This window comes from Pygocentrus nattereri, chromosome 10 (genome assembly GCF_015220715.1).
Source record: "Pygocentrus nattereri isolate fPygNat1 chromosome 10, fPygNat1.pri, whole genome shotgun sequence".
Taxonomy (NCBI): Eukaryota; Metazoa; Chordata; class Actinopteri; order Characiformes; family Serrasalmidae; genus Pygocentrus; species Pygocentrus nattereri.
The window spans coordinates 5,206,118-5,220,729 of record NC_051220.1 but is presented as its reverse complement, the minus strand read 5'-3'; the positions used below and the strand labels follow the sequence as shown (position 1 = coordinate 5,220,729).

The 14,612-nt window shown below is 39.0% G+C and overlaps 1 protein-coding gene across 4 annotated transcripts in view; it reads left to right on the top strand.

The window, feature by feature from the left end:
- The window catches only part of kcnh1a (potassium voltage-gated channel, subfamily H (eag-related), member 1a), a 134,250-nt gene that overhangs the window by 6,853 nt on the left and 112,785 nt on the right, over positions 1 to 14,612 (top strand). For 3 of the 4 annotated variants that reach the window (XM_017707779.2, XM_017707777.2, XM_017707776.2), the window contains 2 exons: positions 8,304 to 8,427; positions 13,227 to 13,333. In XM_017707779.2, coding sequence (XP_017563268.1) covers positions 8,304 to 8,427; positions 13,227 to 13,333 — 231 coding nt within the window. Of the gene's footprint in view, positions 1 to 8,303; positions 8,428 to 10,109; positions 10,698 to 13,226; positions 13,334 to 14,612 lie in introns of those variants that run through there. The other variant, XM_037541933.1, reaches the window with a different exon arrangement.

Sequence of the window (14,612 nt, the reverse complement as noted above, 5' to 3'; positions counted from 1 at the left end):
AAATAACTCTGACTCACTTTCTTCTCTGACTGCTGTTTCTCGCCTCGTCCCTCCCCTGTGTGTGCGTCACTCACTTGACTCTCAGTGCTCATCATAATGCATATATCTGATTGGATGAGTAGCGTCACGTGTGATTTTTACGCATGAGATTGGTCTTTGAGTCTCTCCGGAAGCTAAACTGGTAGTGTAAAGGCTAGAAGAGTTACACTTATTAAAAGACCACCCAGTCAAAATTAAATAATTCTCCATAATTTATCGGTTGTAGGTCCAGGTCCACATAGGACAGCGTCTGGGTCTGGACTTGGACCGTGGTCCGCCTGTCAGTGACCTCTGTGTTACAGTCTGTGCCGCCATATGTAGGCCCCAGGGTGTTAATATATCTTCAATGTACAGTTGCTCCAAAAAGTATTTTTACATTTTAAAAATATTTGAAATACATCAAGTTCAGGAAATACAATATCGAGAAATGTAGTGTTTATTTTAAAGCATTTTTTAAAAGGCAGCTGTGCTGTTCCAGATTGTTATTGTTCAAGTTTTTTCTTTGCAGACGTTTGCAGATATGCACGCAAAATTCCATTTGAACACTTTATGATGCCTGCAATGAACACAAGCTTTTGGCATTATAGTAAGAAAAGCAGCCCCAGACTTTGAGGTCTCCTTTATAGAACCCTGTCATCTCAAGAGTCTGCCATGCCTTTGATGTTGTGTTGAAAGATGTTCTTAACATTAAGAAAGTCATCAAATTAGCTTTAACCAATGGTTAACCAGGTACTTTTTTTACTTTTTAGAGCCACACTGTATTCCAGATTTTTTTGTAATTGTATTCCAGACCTGAACTTGCTGTTCAGCTCACAACCTTGTATACCAAACTTATGTTTTAGCTAGCTTTCTGACCTATCAAATATGCCTGGGCAATAAAAAAAATTAGCATGATGTTTTATAGTTAAAAATATTAAAATATAGTTAAAAAACCCCCATCACCCCCCTTATGAATACCCTTGGTCCAATGCAGTTTTGGCCTACTTTTTCTAACATGAACTGTTTTAATGAACATCTTCAGTTTCCAGAGCCATGTTCACACACTATTATGGGTATAAGGAATCCCCAACCTCAATCCAGTTTGGGTCGGGGGTTGGGAGTTGGCCTTGGGATTGGGAATTGGGATTGGGGGTTGGGGATTGGATTTGGGGGTTGGGGATTGGGCTTGGGGGTTGAGAGTTGGGGTTGGGGGTTAGGAGTTGGGCTTGGGGTTGGGGGTTGTGGATTGGGGTTGGAGGTTGGGGGTTGGGGTTGGAGGTTGTGGGTTGGAGGTTCTTTGTTGGGGTTGGAGGTTCGGGGTTGGGGTTGGGGGTTGTGGATTGGGGTTGGAGGCTGGGGGTTGGGGTTGGAAGTTGTGGGTTGGTGTTGGGGGTTGTCTCAGTGAACTGCAGTCATATAAAGGAAACAGTGCAATACAATGCACACATCACACTACTTTCCCATTGGTGACGTGCAGAGTATGTGCCAAAATGAAAAGCAAAACCTCTACCGCAATCTTCACATCGCTTGACCTCTTTTTTTGTACTTCAAACGTTATTAAAATGCCACCAGATAGTGAACAGGAATAGGTGGAAAGTGTTCCAAAAGATCTCTTACATTGAGTTAATGCTGTTTGAAGTACTGCAAGGTAAAATTAATCGTCGTGCCTTCAAAAACAGTGTAGTGTGAAAACAGTGTAGTAGGAGTTTTGCTTTTCATTTTTTGGCACATATTCCGCATGACACTGAGGAAAAGTAATGCCATGTGCCCATTGCATTTCGTGTTTTCCCACTGTTGTGACTGCATTTCAAATTGGCTCAGATTGTTCTCTGTTATCTCTAATGCTCACAATTATTGCTAAAACATTGCCTTCAGGATACTTATTCATGGTCGATGATATCTGATTACATCGCCTTATTGCCCAGGTCTACTATCAAGATATTCTGGCCTTCAGTTAGAATTTTTCCATGTACTAATCCAGTCTGAAAGCCAGTAGTCTTGCATTTTACACGCCTCAGCCACCACAAGGTGCACCAGTAACACACTTTTTCTGAAGTAAATACGTTAAATTCAATCCCTGGCTGAATACCCCGCAGCAGAGAGTGCAGCTTTCCCGCGTTTGACATTTCTTAAATGTCGGCTCAGCAATGTGACATCCTGATAAATTACGCTGAAACTTTCTACTATTTGACTGTCCAGAATGACGGATCAGGAATGGGCCAAGATTGCCATTACCTAGCCTCCGGCGCTGGGGCCTGCGCGACCAGGACAGCTGAGAGGAGGCAGTGATGACAGTTCTCCGAGATTTGGCTCGGATGTTTGTTTCTATTGAGCCGGTCTCCCATGATGTGGTGCTGGATATTCCAGCCGCAGGGACCTCGTGTGCTGTTTCTCTCCAGCTGTCAACTGAATCTGATAGTTGGAGAGAGCTAGGCTTCCTCGGTGGACCTTCCTTCCTGCTCAGCTTTTGTAAAGTAGGAGAGATAAACATGCTAGTGTTTTAGTGTCGTGGTGACAAAGTAGGGGACTTAGGTCTTTGGTAAGACAGATAAGTTACAGTAGATAAACTGTACGTGATTGTAGCCTCTTTAAAACCTGCGGAAAGTTTGGAAGTGAGGGAGGAAGAATTAAGCAATTGAGCGGAGTCTGCATGCAGTTCTTATATAACAGGAAAGCTGTGTTCTTCATTTTTGATGAGTTTACAGTGTGAAACGGTAGATAAAGGATTAGCTTAACAAGGCTGTTCTGTAGAGGAATTAGGCTTGTTTTACAGGGATGTTTATAATGATGCTGAGGTTTGAAGCTGACAGAAAAACGTGGCTAATAAACAGTCACTTACTGTCAGATGTTCACTACAACTTTAGATTGTAGTGCAGGTCCGAACGGATTTATGTGTCAAAGTTACACTGTTCACAAAGTAACAGCTGCGCTCTCTTTAATGCTGGACACTAATATATCGGAAATATCAGGTGGCTGATATTTGCTGACTCTTATTAGGCAGGGTTAGTATTGTGGTAAATTACCTGCTAATAACTACGAACTTTTTTGGCCACTTTTGAGATAGGGCCTGTCACAGCTGTTAGACAGTTGTGATTGTTTGAGCTGGTCGCAAATATTAAAGTTGATCTCAATTATTTTCCACATTTTGTTAGACCTGGCTCTGAATTGGGCACATTTTCATCAGTTGGTTTAAAGCAAATTTGTGTAAAGAAAGTAAAGCAGAAAAGGAATTTATTCAGAAATGTCATAACAGTTACAAAATTACACAAGTTCTAACTTCTGAGTGCTGTTTTCATACCTTTAGAGGGTGGTGGTGAGTGATGTTTGTTTATTTGATGTTTGTTAATAACACCTTTAGAGGGCGACGGTGACTAATGTTTGTTTATTTGATGTTTGTTAATAACACCTTTACAGGACAGCGATGAGTAATGTTTGTTTATTTGATGTTTGTTAATAACACCTTTACAGGGCAGGGGTGAGTAATGTTTGTTTATTTGATGTTTGTTAATAACACCTTTAGAGGCTGGCAGTGAGTAATGTTTGTTTATTTGATGTTTGTTAATAACACCTTTAGAGGCTGGCAGTGAGTAATGTTTGTTTATCTGATGTTTGTTAATAACACCTTTAGAGGCTGGCAGTGAGTAATGTTTGTTTATTTGATGTTTGTTAATAACACCTTTAGAGGCTGGCAGTGAGTAATGTTTGTTTATCTGATGTTTGTTAATAACACCTTTAGAGGCTGGCAGTGAGTAATGTTTGTTTATCTGATGTTTGTTAATAACACCTTTAGAGGCTGGCGGTGAGTAATGTTTGTTTATTTGATATTTGTTAGTAGCATCTTTAGAGGGTGGTGGTGAGTAATGTTTGTTTATTTGATGTTTGTTAATAACACCTTTAGAGGCTGGCAGTGAGTAATGTTTGTTTATCTGATGTTTGTTAATAACACCTTTAGAGGCTGGCGGTGAGTAATGTTTGTTTATTTGATATTTGTTAGTAGCATCTTTAGAGGGTGGTGGTGAGTAATGTTTGTTTATTTGATGTTTGTTAATAACACCTTTAGAGGCTGGCAGTGAGTAATGTTTGTTTATCTGATGTTTGTTAATAACACCTTTAGAGGCTGGCAGTGAGTAATGTTTGTTTATTTGATGTTTGTTAGTAGCATCTTTAGAGGGTGGTGGTGAGTAATGTTTGTTTATTTGATGTTTGTTAATAACACCTTTAGAGGCTGGCAGTGAGTAATGTTTGTTTATTTGATGTTTGTTAATAACACCTTTAGAGGCTGGCAGTGAGTAATGTTTGTTTATTTGATGTTTGTTAGTAACACCTTTAGAGGCTGGCGGTGAGTAATGTTTGTTTATTTGATGTTTGTTAGTAACATCTTTAGAGGCTGGCGGTGAGTAATGTTTGTTTATTTGATGTTTGTTAGTAGCATCTTTAGAGGGTGGTGGTGAGTAATGTTTGTTTATTTGATGTTTGTTAGTAACACCTTTAGAGGCTGGCGGTGAGTAATGTTTGTTTATTTGATGTTTGTTAGTAGCATCTTTAGAGGCTGGCAGTGAGTAATGTTTGTTTATTTGATGTTTGTTAATAACACCTTTAGAGGCTGGCGGTGAGTAATGTTTGTTTATTTGATGTTTGTTAGTAGCATCTTTAGAGGGTGGTGGTGAGTAATGTTTGTTTATTTGATGTTTGTTAGTAACATCTTTAGAGGCTGGCAGTGAGTAATGTTTGTTTATTTGATGTTTGTTAGTAACACCTTTAGAGGCTGGCGGTGAGTAATGTTTGTTTATTTGATGTTTGTTAGTAACATCTTTAGAGGCTGGCGGTGAGTAATGTTTGTTTATTTGATATTTGTTAGTAACATCTTTAGAGGGTGGTGGTGAGTAATGTTTGTTTATTTGATGTTTGTTAGTAACACCTTTAGAGGCTGCCGGTGAGTAATGTTTGTTTATTTGATATTTGTTAGTAACATCTTTAGAGGGTGGTGGTGAGTAATGTTTGTTTATCTGATATTTGTTAGTAACACCTTTAGAGGGTGGTGGTGAGTAATGTTTGTTTATTTGATGTTTGTTAACACCTTTAGAGGCTGACGTTGAGTAATGTTTGTTTATTTGATGTTTGTTAACACCTTTAGAGGCTGACGTTGAGTAATGTTTGTTTATTTGATGTTTGTTAACACCTTTAGAGGCTGACGTTGAGTAATGTTTGTTTATTTGATGTTTGTTAACACCTTTAGAGGCTGACGTTGGGTAATGTTTGTTTATTTGATGTTTGTTAACACCTTTAGAGGCTGACGTTGGGTAATGTTTGTTTATTTGATGTTTGTTAACACCTTTAGAGGCTGACGTTGAGTAATGTTTGTTTATTTGATGTTTGTTAACACCTTTAGAGGCTGACGTTGAGTAATGTTTGTTTATTTGATGTTTGTTAACACCTTTAGAGGCTGACGTTGAGTAATGTTTGTTTATTTGATGTTTGTTAACACCTTTAGAGGCTGACGTTGGGTAATGTTTGTTTATTTGATGTTTGTTAACACCTTTAGAGGCTGACGTTGGGTAATGTTTGTTTATTTGAAGTGTGTTAGTATCTTTAAAGAGTAGTGTTAAGTATTGTTTGTATATTTGGCCTCAAGTTGTTTCCAGAGTCTGTTGAGAGTGACTAAGTATCGTCAGCTCAGAAGCAACAAGGTTAGTCTGCCTTTTTCACCACTTTAGATTTGTACTTTAATGGTTCGAACAAAAACAGCTATTAAACTTTTAATCAGTTATTCATATGGCAATCAATCATAATCAGTAAATCTAGGGATGCACCAAAATGTCAGTCATTGAAACATTTTGGCTGAAAGTAGCACATTTGGTTTTCACCTAAAAGAGAAAAAAGGCTGAAAAATTTGTCTGAAAAACAAAGCCCAAAGATGAACTAAGATGGATCACTTAATCATTTGACTGATGATGAAGACAAAAAGCAGTGATTAAAAACACTGTTTTCTTCACAGTTATGCATACATGAGCACAGACACATTCAAAGAGTTTGAGCAGTAGCAGATCAACAGTGTGGAAGAAAGACGGCCATGTGGACCTTTTTCCTGGTTTCTGTGTGACGTTAGATTTATAATCATTGCTCATGTATCAGAAGAGAGTGCAACACTCCAAAAGTCCATCATGCAGAAAAAAGGAAAACAAGATAAACAGAAAGGAAAATCCTCATTAGCACAACAGCGCCATCTGTAACCACAGGTTTTGGACTAATGACAAAAATCATTTGATGTTGTACATACTGTAGACTCTAGAATGAGAAATTTTTATATGTTTATTTTATGCAAATTGGGCTTTGGTCAGGACTTTTCATTTCGTTGCATCACCAATTAACCCTGTATAAAAACTCGCTCGTGCATCAAACCCATTGTTGCTATATATGTTTATCTATCTTTGCTACAATATAGAGCAGAAATATGTTAAAAATATTTCCTGAATGTGTAGAGTTGCCCTTTCAGTTCAATATTATCACGAGATTGTACGTGACTCACACCTGAAGTTATGAGCCTGGAAATAATTTGTAATTTCAGTATTTTTTTTTCCTGTATCTGTACTTTACTGAAATTTTTCCATTCTGGGCGACTTTTTCCTTTCACTCCACTACATTTCAGAGTCTAATATCCGACTTTTTCCTCCTACATTTTGAGAAATCTGTCATTCCTTTTGGTTTCTATGTGTATAAAAACGTAACATGTCAAAACGAAAGAAGCGCAAAGCCAGAGCACCAATCAGGGCCCAGCGGTCACTTTGTTTAGAGCTGGTTTTGACCTGTTGGTCATACCGACCCAGTGCAGCACGCGGTTCAACGTCAGCGCAGCAGCGTAAAACTTTGGGAGAGTCTGTTCAACATAAATGATGAACTAACCTAACTTTGTGTAAATAGAGCACAATATAGAAATATGTCCACATATGCAGTCGAGACTGACGCGGCTTTTTTCTGAATTTCTACAAACACCATTTCATTTTATAGTAAATGAGTTTGGGCTGGTTTATGTTTATGAACAGACGCCTACAGATCAACATAGTAAAGGAGCTCATCTGTGATCCTGAGTTTAAAGACAGTTTTTATTCAACTTAAACTTGGAACTAAGTTGAATTAAGTTAATTACTCTTTTAGTAATTTTACTTGCAATACTTAAGTACATTTGAAGGTAAATACTTTAGTACTTTTACTCAAGTGGAGGTCTAAATAGAGGAACCTCTGCTTTTACTGGAGTAATATTTTACCTTTACTGTTTTTACTTTAACTCAGGTACATGATTTGTGCACCTTGTCCACCACTCGTCTACCTCTTACTGTGTGGAATCATGGATTCGTTTGTCTGTCAACATTTTGTGTGACACTGACCAATAGACACTCTAAAATAACTAAGGACTGGCCCATCATGCCTGAATCAGACCACATTCAGCCCACATCAGAGGCACATGTGAAATGACTTACATCTGCTGAAGTTGCTGAAAGTAGCGACAAAGATAACAGAGCATTTTGATGTGAACCAAATGTGTATCATATTATATGCAAGTCCTTTTAAAGGCAAATTTAAGGAGATATGCAAAAAATGGTTAAATATTATGTTAAATATGTAGGGTTAAATATTAAAAAACAATTACACCAGGCCTAGTGGGGACTTGCAATCTCCCAACCATTGGGCAAAAACCTTGTGATAGTAGTGCCACTATGAAACCCACGGTTAACCACCGTCTGAGCAATACTAAACTGGTCAGTTTGAACACTGGTTGGAATAACAAAAGAATTTAAAGATGTATCCAAGATTTTTAGAGGAACTCAAACTCTTCCTTTTGAAGATAACTTATGAATAGTAAGAGGTAATTAACAGAAACCAGGGCTACAGTATTTCTGTTAACAGTTTCTGGTGTTTGTTTTAGTTTCAGAAACATGAAAATGGTGGTAGTTTCAATCAAATCTGTCAATAAACTCTGTTCAACTAAAACTATTGGAGTACAAAATAAAACTAGAAATATTTTAACTTTTTTATTGGTTAACTGAATTTTCACCCCTTTAAAATCAGTTTTGGGCAACAACCAGGTTTGGACCAATCACAAAGAGGGTTTTAGTCCATATGACGTCTACGTCTCATAGCTTCAACCACCATAACAGCACACACCGCTCTCCCTCTTCATAATGTTCCCATATTAACTGGCCTGGGTATGACCCTTTGACCTTTAACCATGTACCTGGTCATTCTTTCTTCCTCTCTCTTCCCCCTTCCCTTTTTCTTTATTCCCGCAGACACTAACTTTGTGCTGGGCAATGCTCAGATAGTGGACTGGCCCATCGTCTACAGTAATGATGGCTTCTGCAAACTCTCCGGATATCACCGTGCGGAGGTCATGCAGAAGAGCAGCACCTGCAGGTAACTGCAGATTAATGGATTTATCTGAGCGTATGTGAACTCACTGTCCACTTTCTACGTTGTATTTCGACATGTTGGCCAGGCCAAACGTATCCAGCCAAGAGTGGCTCTGTGGTCAAAACCTTACCATTGATGAAGGCCTAAAGGGTGACTTAAGCAAAATTGTCCAGTGTCCTCATGTCCAAAACTCATAAATAGTCATGGGCTGGAGGTTACGGAACCAATTCTGTGACCGGAAGGTTGCCGGTTTGATCCCCTGAGCTGACAGTATGTGACTGAAGTGCCCTTGATCAAGGCACCTAACCCCCAACCGCTCCTCAGGCGCTGTGGATAGGGCTACCCACCACTCTGGACAAGTGTGCTCAATGAATGTGTGTACATTCACTAGTGTGTATGTGGTTTCATTTGGTGTATGTGGTTTCACTGTATGGATGGGTTAAATGCGAAGGTTACAATTCCCTATTGTGGGACAAGTAAGGGTCATTTAACTTAAAGAGGCACTTAAAACTACTGCAGAAAACTTTATATACAGGTTTACAAAGAAAGCATGCTGATATAAACCATTTGAAATCTAAAATAACTGAAAAAAGCAACCTGTTGACCCACTTTCTCCTGACTCTGATTGGCTGTGTCCAGACAGGCAGTCAAAATCAATCTTTGCTCATATCTTACTGACCTAGCATACAAATCTGATCCCGTCATATCAAAATGAACATGACAAATTAGCTGTGTTTCCTCTGCTGTCATGGTGATTCTTCAGTAAGAAGAATTTCTGGGATTAGCCTGCAGATGGCTGACTCATTTAGACGTGATATTTCAACTCAGCAACACGTGAGGATAACCAGTGAAGCAGGAGAGCTGGGAAGTGTTCACAAGAGATAGAAAGAAGATCAGTCATCTTCCCTTCATTTTATAGCAATAGTTCAGTCAAAAGTCCAGTTTATACAATTTTTGTATAAACCCTTTACCCTAAGTGTAGTCAGTCAGTCATGGCAAAGTGTGTGAAGTTACCCTGGACCCAGGTTCAAGTTGCACTTGAGTCACATGTTGACTGACTGGCACCATGACCTTACTTGACTCGCATCTGAACTTGAACTCTATACTAAAGACTTTGTGCTTGATGAAAAAAGCACGGATGTAACATGACGCAATAAAAAACCTTTCATTTCTGACCTTCTGATATCGGTGTGCCTTTGTCAGTTTTGCAACCGTCATGCACATTATTTACTGCAGTTCATTCTCTCGCAGCTCACAACAGTGTCAGGTTCGGCTTCAAATAAGCATTTTCGTATAAGCTTCAGCTAGAAAAACCTTCAGTCTGATATAACTGAAGTGCTATATGTGTGGCGATTGAAGAAGCTGGCAAAACTCAAATTTTATAAAACTTAAACAACCAAAAAAGATTGACTCAATATTTTGTACAGTATGTTAAGTAGGCTTATTTAGCAAGTTTTGGTATGTTTACTGTTTAATAGGTTAGTGGTAACTTCTAAACAATTAGCTGATATATTTTGTTAATCTTTTGCCCATGTAGAAGTTTATGGAGTGCACAACAGTGAAAGTAAAAGGAATGGAGTGAGAACTATTCCCTTTTTTTTCAGAGTCAGGTGTACCTGGGGTGACCCAAACAAGAAGGCTGTAACTGAGGCCATAATACAACACTATATCCTTTACTTTGGGCATTGCAGTGCATTATGCATGAATAATATAGCAAGTTTAGCTTAACCACTAATAACAATTTAAGACTTAACCAAAGTTTGCAGCTAAAGACTCAAGACTGCACTTGCACCCCAGACACTTGAGACTCGACACTTGGCTTGGATTTACACCCACTGGAAAAACCCGAGACTTGTCTCAGACTTGTACTTCAGAGACTTGAGACTTGATTCAGACTCACACCCTGGCAACATGAGACATGACACAGACTTGCACCTCAGAGACTTGGCTCAAGACTTGGCGCAAAGACTCAAAGCTTAGACTCACACTTCCAAGACTTGCTTTAGTAACTCGGGACTTGACTCAGACTCACAGTCCAAAAACTTGAGACTTAACTGAAATTCACATCCAGTCACTCAAGACTTGACTTGGACTCCCTAGTGAATTGAGACTCCACTTGTACTTGCAGCCCAAAGAATCGGGATTTGACTCAGACTTGCACCCTAAGGACTCACGACTAGTCTCAGGCTTACACTCCACACTCAAAACTCAACTTGGACTTATTGCATATAGTGAACTGTGATCACCTCTGCTGGACCTGTGAGGCAATGCAGGTAACAAGTAATGGAAGCTTATTCCCTATCTGTTCGCATTTTGTGAACTGCGTGCCTTAAGTCACATCAGTTTGCAATTTCAAATCTTCTTCTTCTTACGGCTGCTCCCTTTAGGGGTCGCCACAGCGGATCATCTGCCTCCATCTTGCCCTATCCACTGCCTCCTCTACTTTTACACCAATCATCTCCACGTCCACCTTCACTATATCCATAAACCTTCTCTGAGGTCTACCTCTTCTCCTTCTACCCGACAGCTCCATCTCCAACATTCTTTGACCAATATATCCACTATTCCTCCTCAAAACATGTCCAAACCATCTCAACCTGGCCTCTCTGGCTTTATCTCCAAACTGCTCCACCTTCACTGCCCCTCTGATCTGCTCATTTCTAATCTTGTCCATCCTTGTCTGTTTGCAATTTCAAATCGATTGTCTTAAAAATGGACAAGCGGAATTCAGGCTTGAAGTTGCTTTTAGCTATGCAGCAAATATTGGTCCATTTTTATAGATAACAGTTCACAAATGGTATAGTCTGATAACAGCTGATGGAGTATAAGCTTACATGTTTGCTTGTTCGTTACATTAGTGTTGTAGCTTCAGTGCAAAACCTAAAGAACTACACTTCAGACACCAATCCTGTCTTGGCTGATTGACTATATTCGAGGTAGAAGAGGAAATCTGCACAAATGTGATATTTGGCCAAAACTTTCATCTTTGAGAGAGATTTTGGGTCTGGTTTGTAGCAGCTGTGCCATCTTCTGTGTGGTTCTAATAGAGTGTGTGTGTGTGTGTGTGTGTGCACGTGCAAGAGAAAGACAGACAGACAGACAGAGAGAATGGCCTATTCTCGCTAGCGCTGATGCAGAAGCAGGCTGATACGCGTCAGGTTCACCTCTTGCCTAACACACAAGACAAGCTCATTACAGTCGCAGCCCCTGTGCTGTTCAAAGAGAAACTTTATTTTTAGACCCCTTGTAATAGAACATTCCCCCATGTTTCTTTCCCCATCTCTCGCTCTCTCTTTCTCTTTTTAGCATCTCTTTTTACCTTAGCATCTATTACTACCATCGTTTTCTCTCTCTTTCATATTAAAACTCCTGTTTCTAATTAGTTAATGTCTGCAGATGGAATAATCTGATCAGCATACCGTGTACTTTCAGTCTGTGTACGCTACTTCAGTCTAATGGGTAAACAGAAAGGCTTTTATAAGCTTTTCAGCCATGCTTTGTGAGAGAGTGAGTTAGAGAAACAATTAAAAAATGATAGTGTCGGAATGATTACTGATTCTGGCTGAGAAGATGACACACTTCTGCACCTTGTGATGCCCAGTTGCAGTGCAAGTTTTTCTGTGTTTGACATAAATTAAAAATGCATGTTGCCCTTTATTTTGTTTGTAAATTTCATGATGAATGGGCCAAAACAAAAGTTATCATTTTGGAGATAAGATTTTCTTCTGAAAACAGCGGCATACTTTCAATATGTTAAATTCAGCAAACGAATACAAATTGTGAAAATCAGTGTTCAAACCTTTGCATATGTCTGTAGTTATAGCTTAACTGTGAGCATGAAAACACACTATGTACACAGGGCTGCATTCACAGCCACAAGCCGGTCCCCATAAAGTAAATTTTGATATTTTAAGAAGAAGAATGTGCAAAGCTTTGTTTTAATGTTAGGGTAAGGGTTAGGGTTAGGCTAGTGGTCATGGTAAAGGTTTGGGTGCATCTCCACAAAATTCATGGAAGTTGTGGCACAATGCAGAATTTCCCCACAATGCAGAAACAAACGTGAGAGAGAGTGTGTGTGTCCATTGCTAAATATGATTCATTATTAATCATGTTCATATTAAAAATCCACTTTGAACGAGTGCAGTTTCCTACTCTCAAGAGCTGCAAGTGTAATTTATGGTCTATTTTATCAACACTGATGTCTGAGTGGTGAAATTTAAGCTAATAACTAAGAGCTTGTATATATTGACTTCATTAAAGTCTCAAGAGGGAACAAATTTAAAAGCTGGTAAATTTTCGATTTTATTCGACATTGATAATTTGTTGTTTTCATTATCTCTAACTGTCAATGATGATATGTAGACCCTGTCAAGCGAAATACATAGATAAATATGACTGTAGGTTTAGCTTAGCTGTGAGCATGAAAACACACTGTGTACATAGAACTGTATTCACATCCACAGCAGAACCTGTTTATACAAGGCATGAAAACTTGTGCTTGTATGTTTGTGTTAGACTGAAAGATGAAGCCTTCTGTAATATATAATCTGTACCATATGTTATAATTATTAACACAAAGCTGTCTCCAGCTTCATTTTTCACATTTTGTTCTGCACTGATTGCACAATTGATATTTCATAACTGAATTTGCGGCTGGTGTACTGACTGTGCTTATTGTGAACATTTTTCATCAATACCCTTTAATGGACCTGTGAAAAACTGCGACCCAGGCTAATGCTGAGCTGCGAGTAGTTTGATTTGCATTTTCAGCGAAGCTAAATGCCTGCTGTCATCTCTTTCAGCTTTATGTACGGGGAGCTCACGGACAAAGACACGACGGAGAAAGTTCGGCTGACGTTTGAGAACTATGAGATGAACTCGTTTGAAATCCTGATGTACAAAAAGAATAGTGAGTAGCGAAGCCGCAGCTGTGCGCACACGTGCACACACACACAAACACACACACACACACACACACACACGCACATACACATACATAGACACATACACACACACACAAACACACACACACACACACACACACATAAAGACACATATACACGCAGACATCCATCAGGTCTGCGAGTATAAGGAGCAGGAAAACAGCAGTCCTAGCTTTACGCTTTATTATGCTAATGCAGCGGGGCAAACCAAATGAATATTCATGAGCTCGTTCAGTCCTAGCAGTGTGTTTACTTTTGTAGAGAAACAACTTCTACAGTAATAATCTGTCGACAACATGGGGACAATGACTACTTGGCAGAGACATGCTGCGCCAGGTTTATACCACATTGTGGGGACCAAAGCCTGTTTATGCACTAACATTGTGGGGACCTTTCTTCATTGTGGGGCCCCCATAATATAAATCATATTTTTTTAGGTAAAAACATTTTTTTAAGGTAAGGGTAATAATATAGGTAAGGGTTAGGGTAAGCGTTTTGGGTTAGGCTAGGAGTTATGGTTAAATTTTGGGTAAGTTTGCAGAAAATGAATGGAAGTCGTTGTAATGTCCCCATAATGCAGAAACAATTGTGTCGTTGGCACATGTGTTGAAAGATTAATCAAGAGGGCAGTTTTCAAATTTCAAGAGCTGCAATTTAAATTTATTTCCTATATTGTCAACACTGATGTCTTAAGTGGAGAAATGTACGCTAATAACACAGAACTTGTAAATGTTTAGCCTGAAATGTTACACCACATCACATACCCCTCTACCATCAGGATGAGAGGGTCAGAGATGGATTACTGACCTGTGTCCAGAGGTATTGGCAGTCTCAGACCAAAAGGCTTGAGAAGGGTCACCATACTGGGGACAATCCAATGCAGATATAGATTTGATGAACAAGTAGCCTATGAAAATGTACCAAATTAATTAATTAAATAAAAGAATGTTGTCTATTTTAAGGTTTATTTTCTGTTGTTGCTGTTCAAAGGTAATGTTAGTGTTTATTGCTCAACTTCTGTTTTTGCATTATGAGTCAGTTTAGCTAGAAAGAAAAAGAGAAGACCTCCTGATTCAAAGCCTGCACAAAAAATGTTCAAATCCTAAATAAAATCATCAGGTCCTACAGGAAGTCATTAGGGGACACAATTATGATGTTGCACATTAAGACTAATTTTGCTCATTTTATAGCAAAAAACTAGTGCATTTGCAGTGTTTCCCAAAATGGACATAAACATGAATGTCA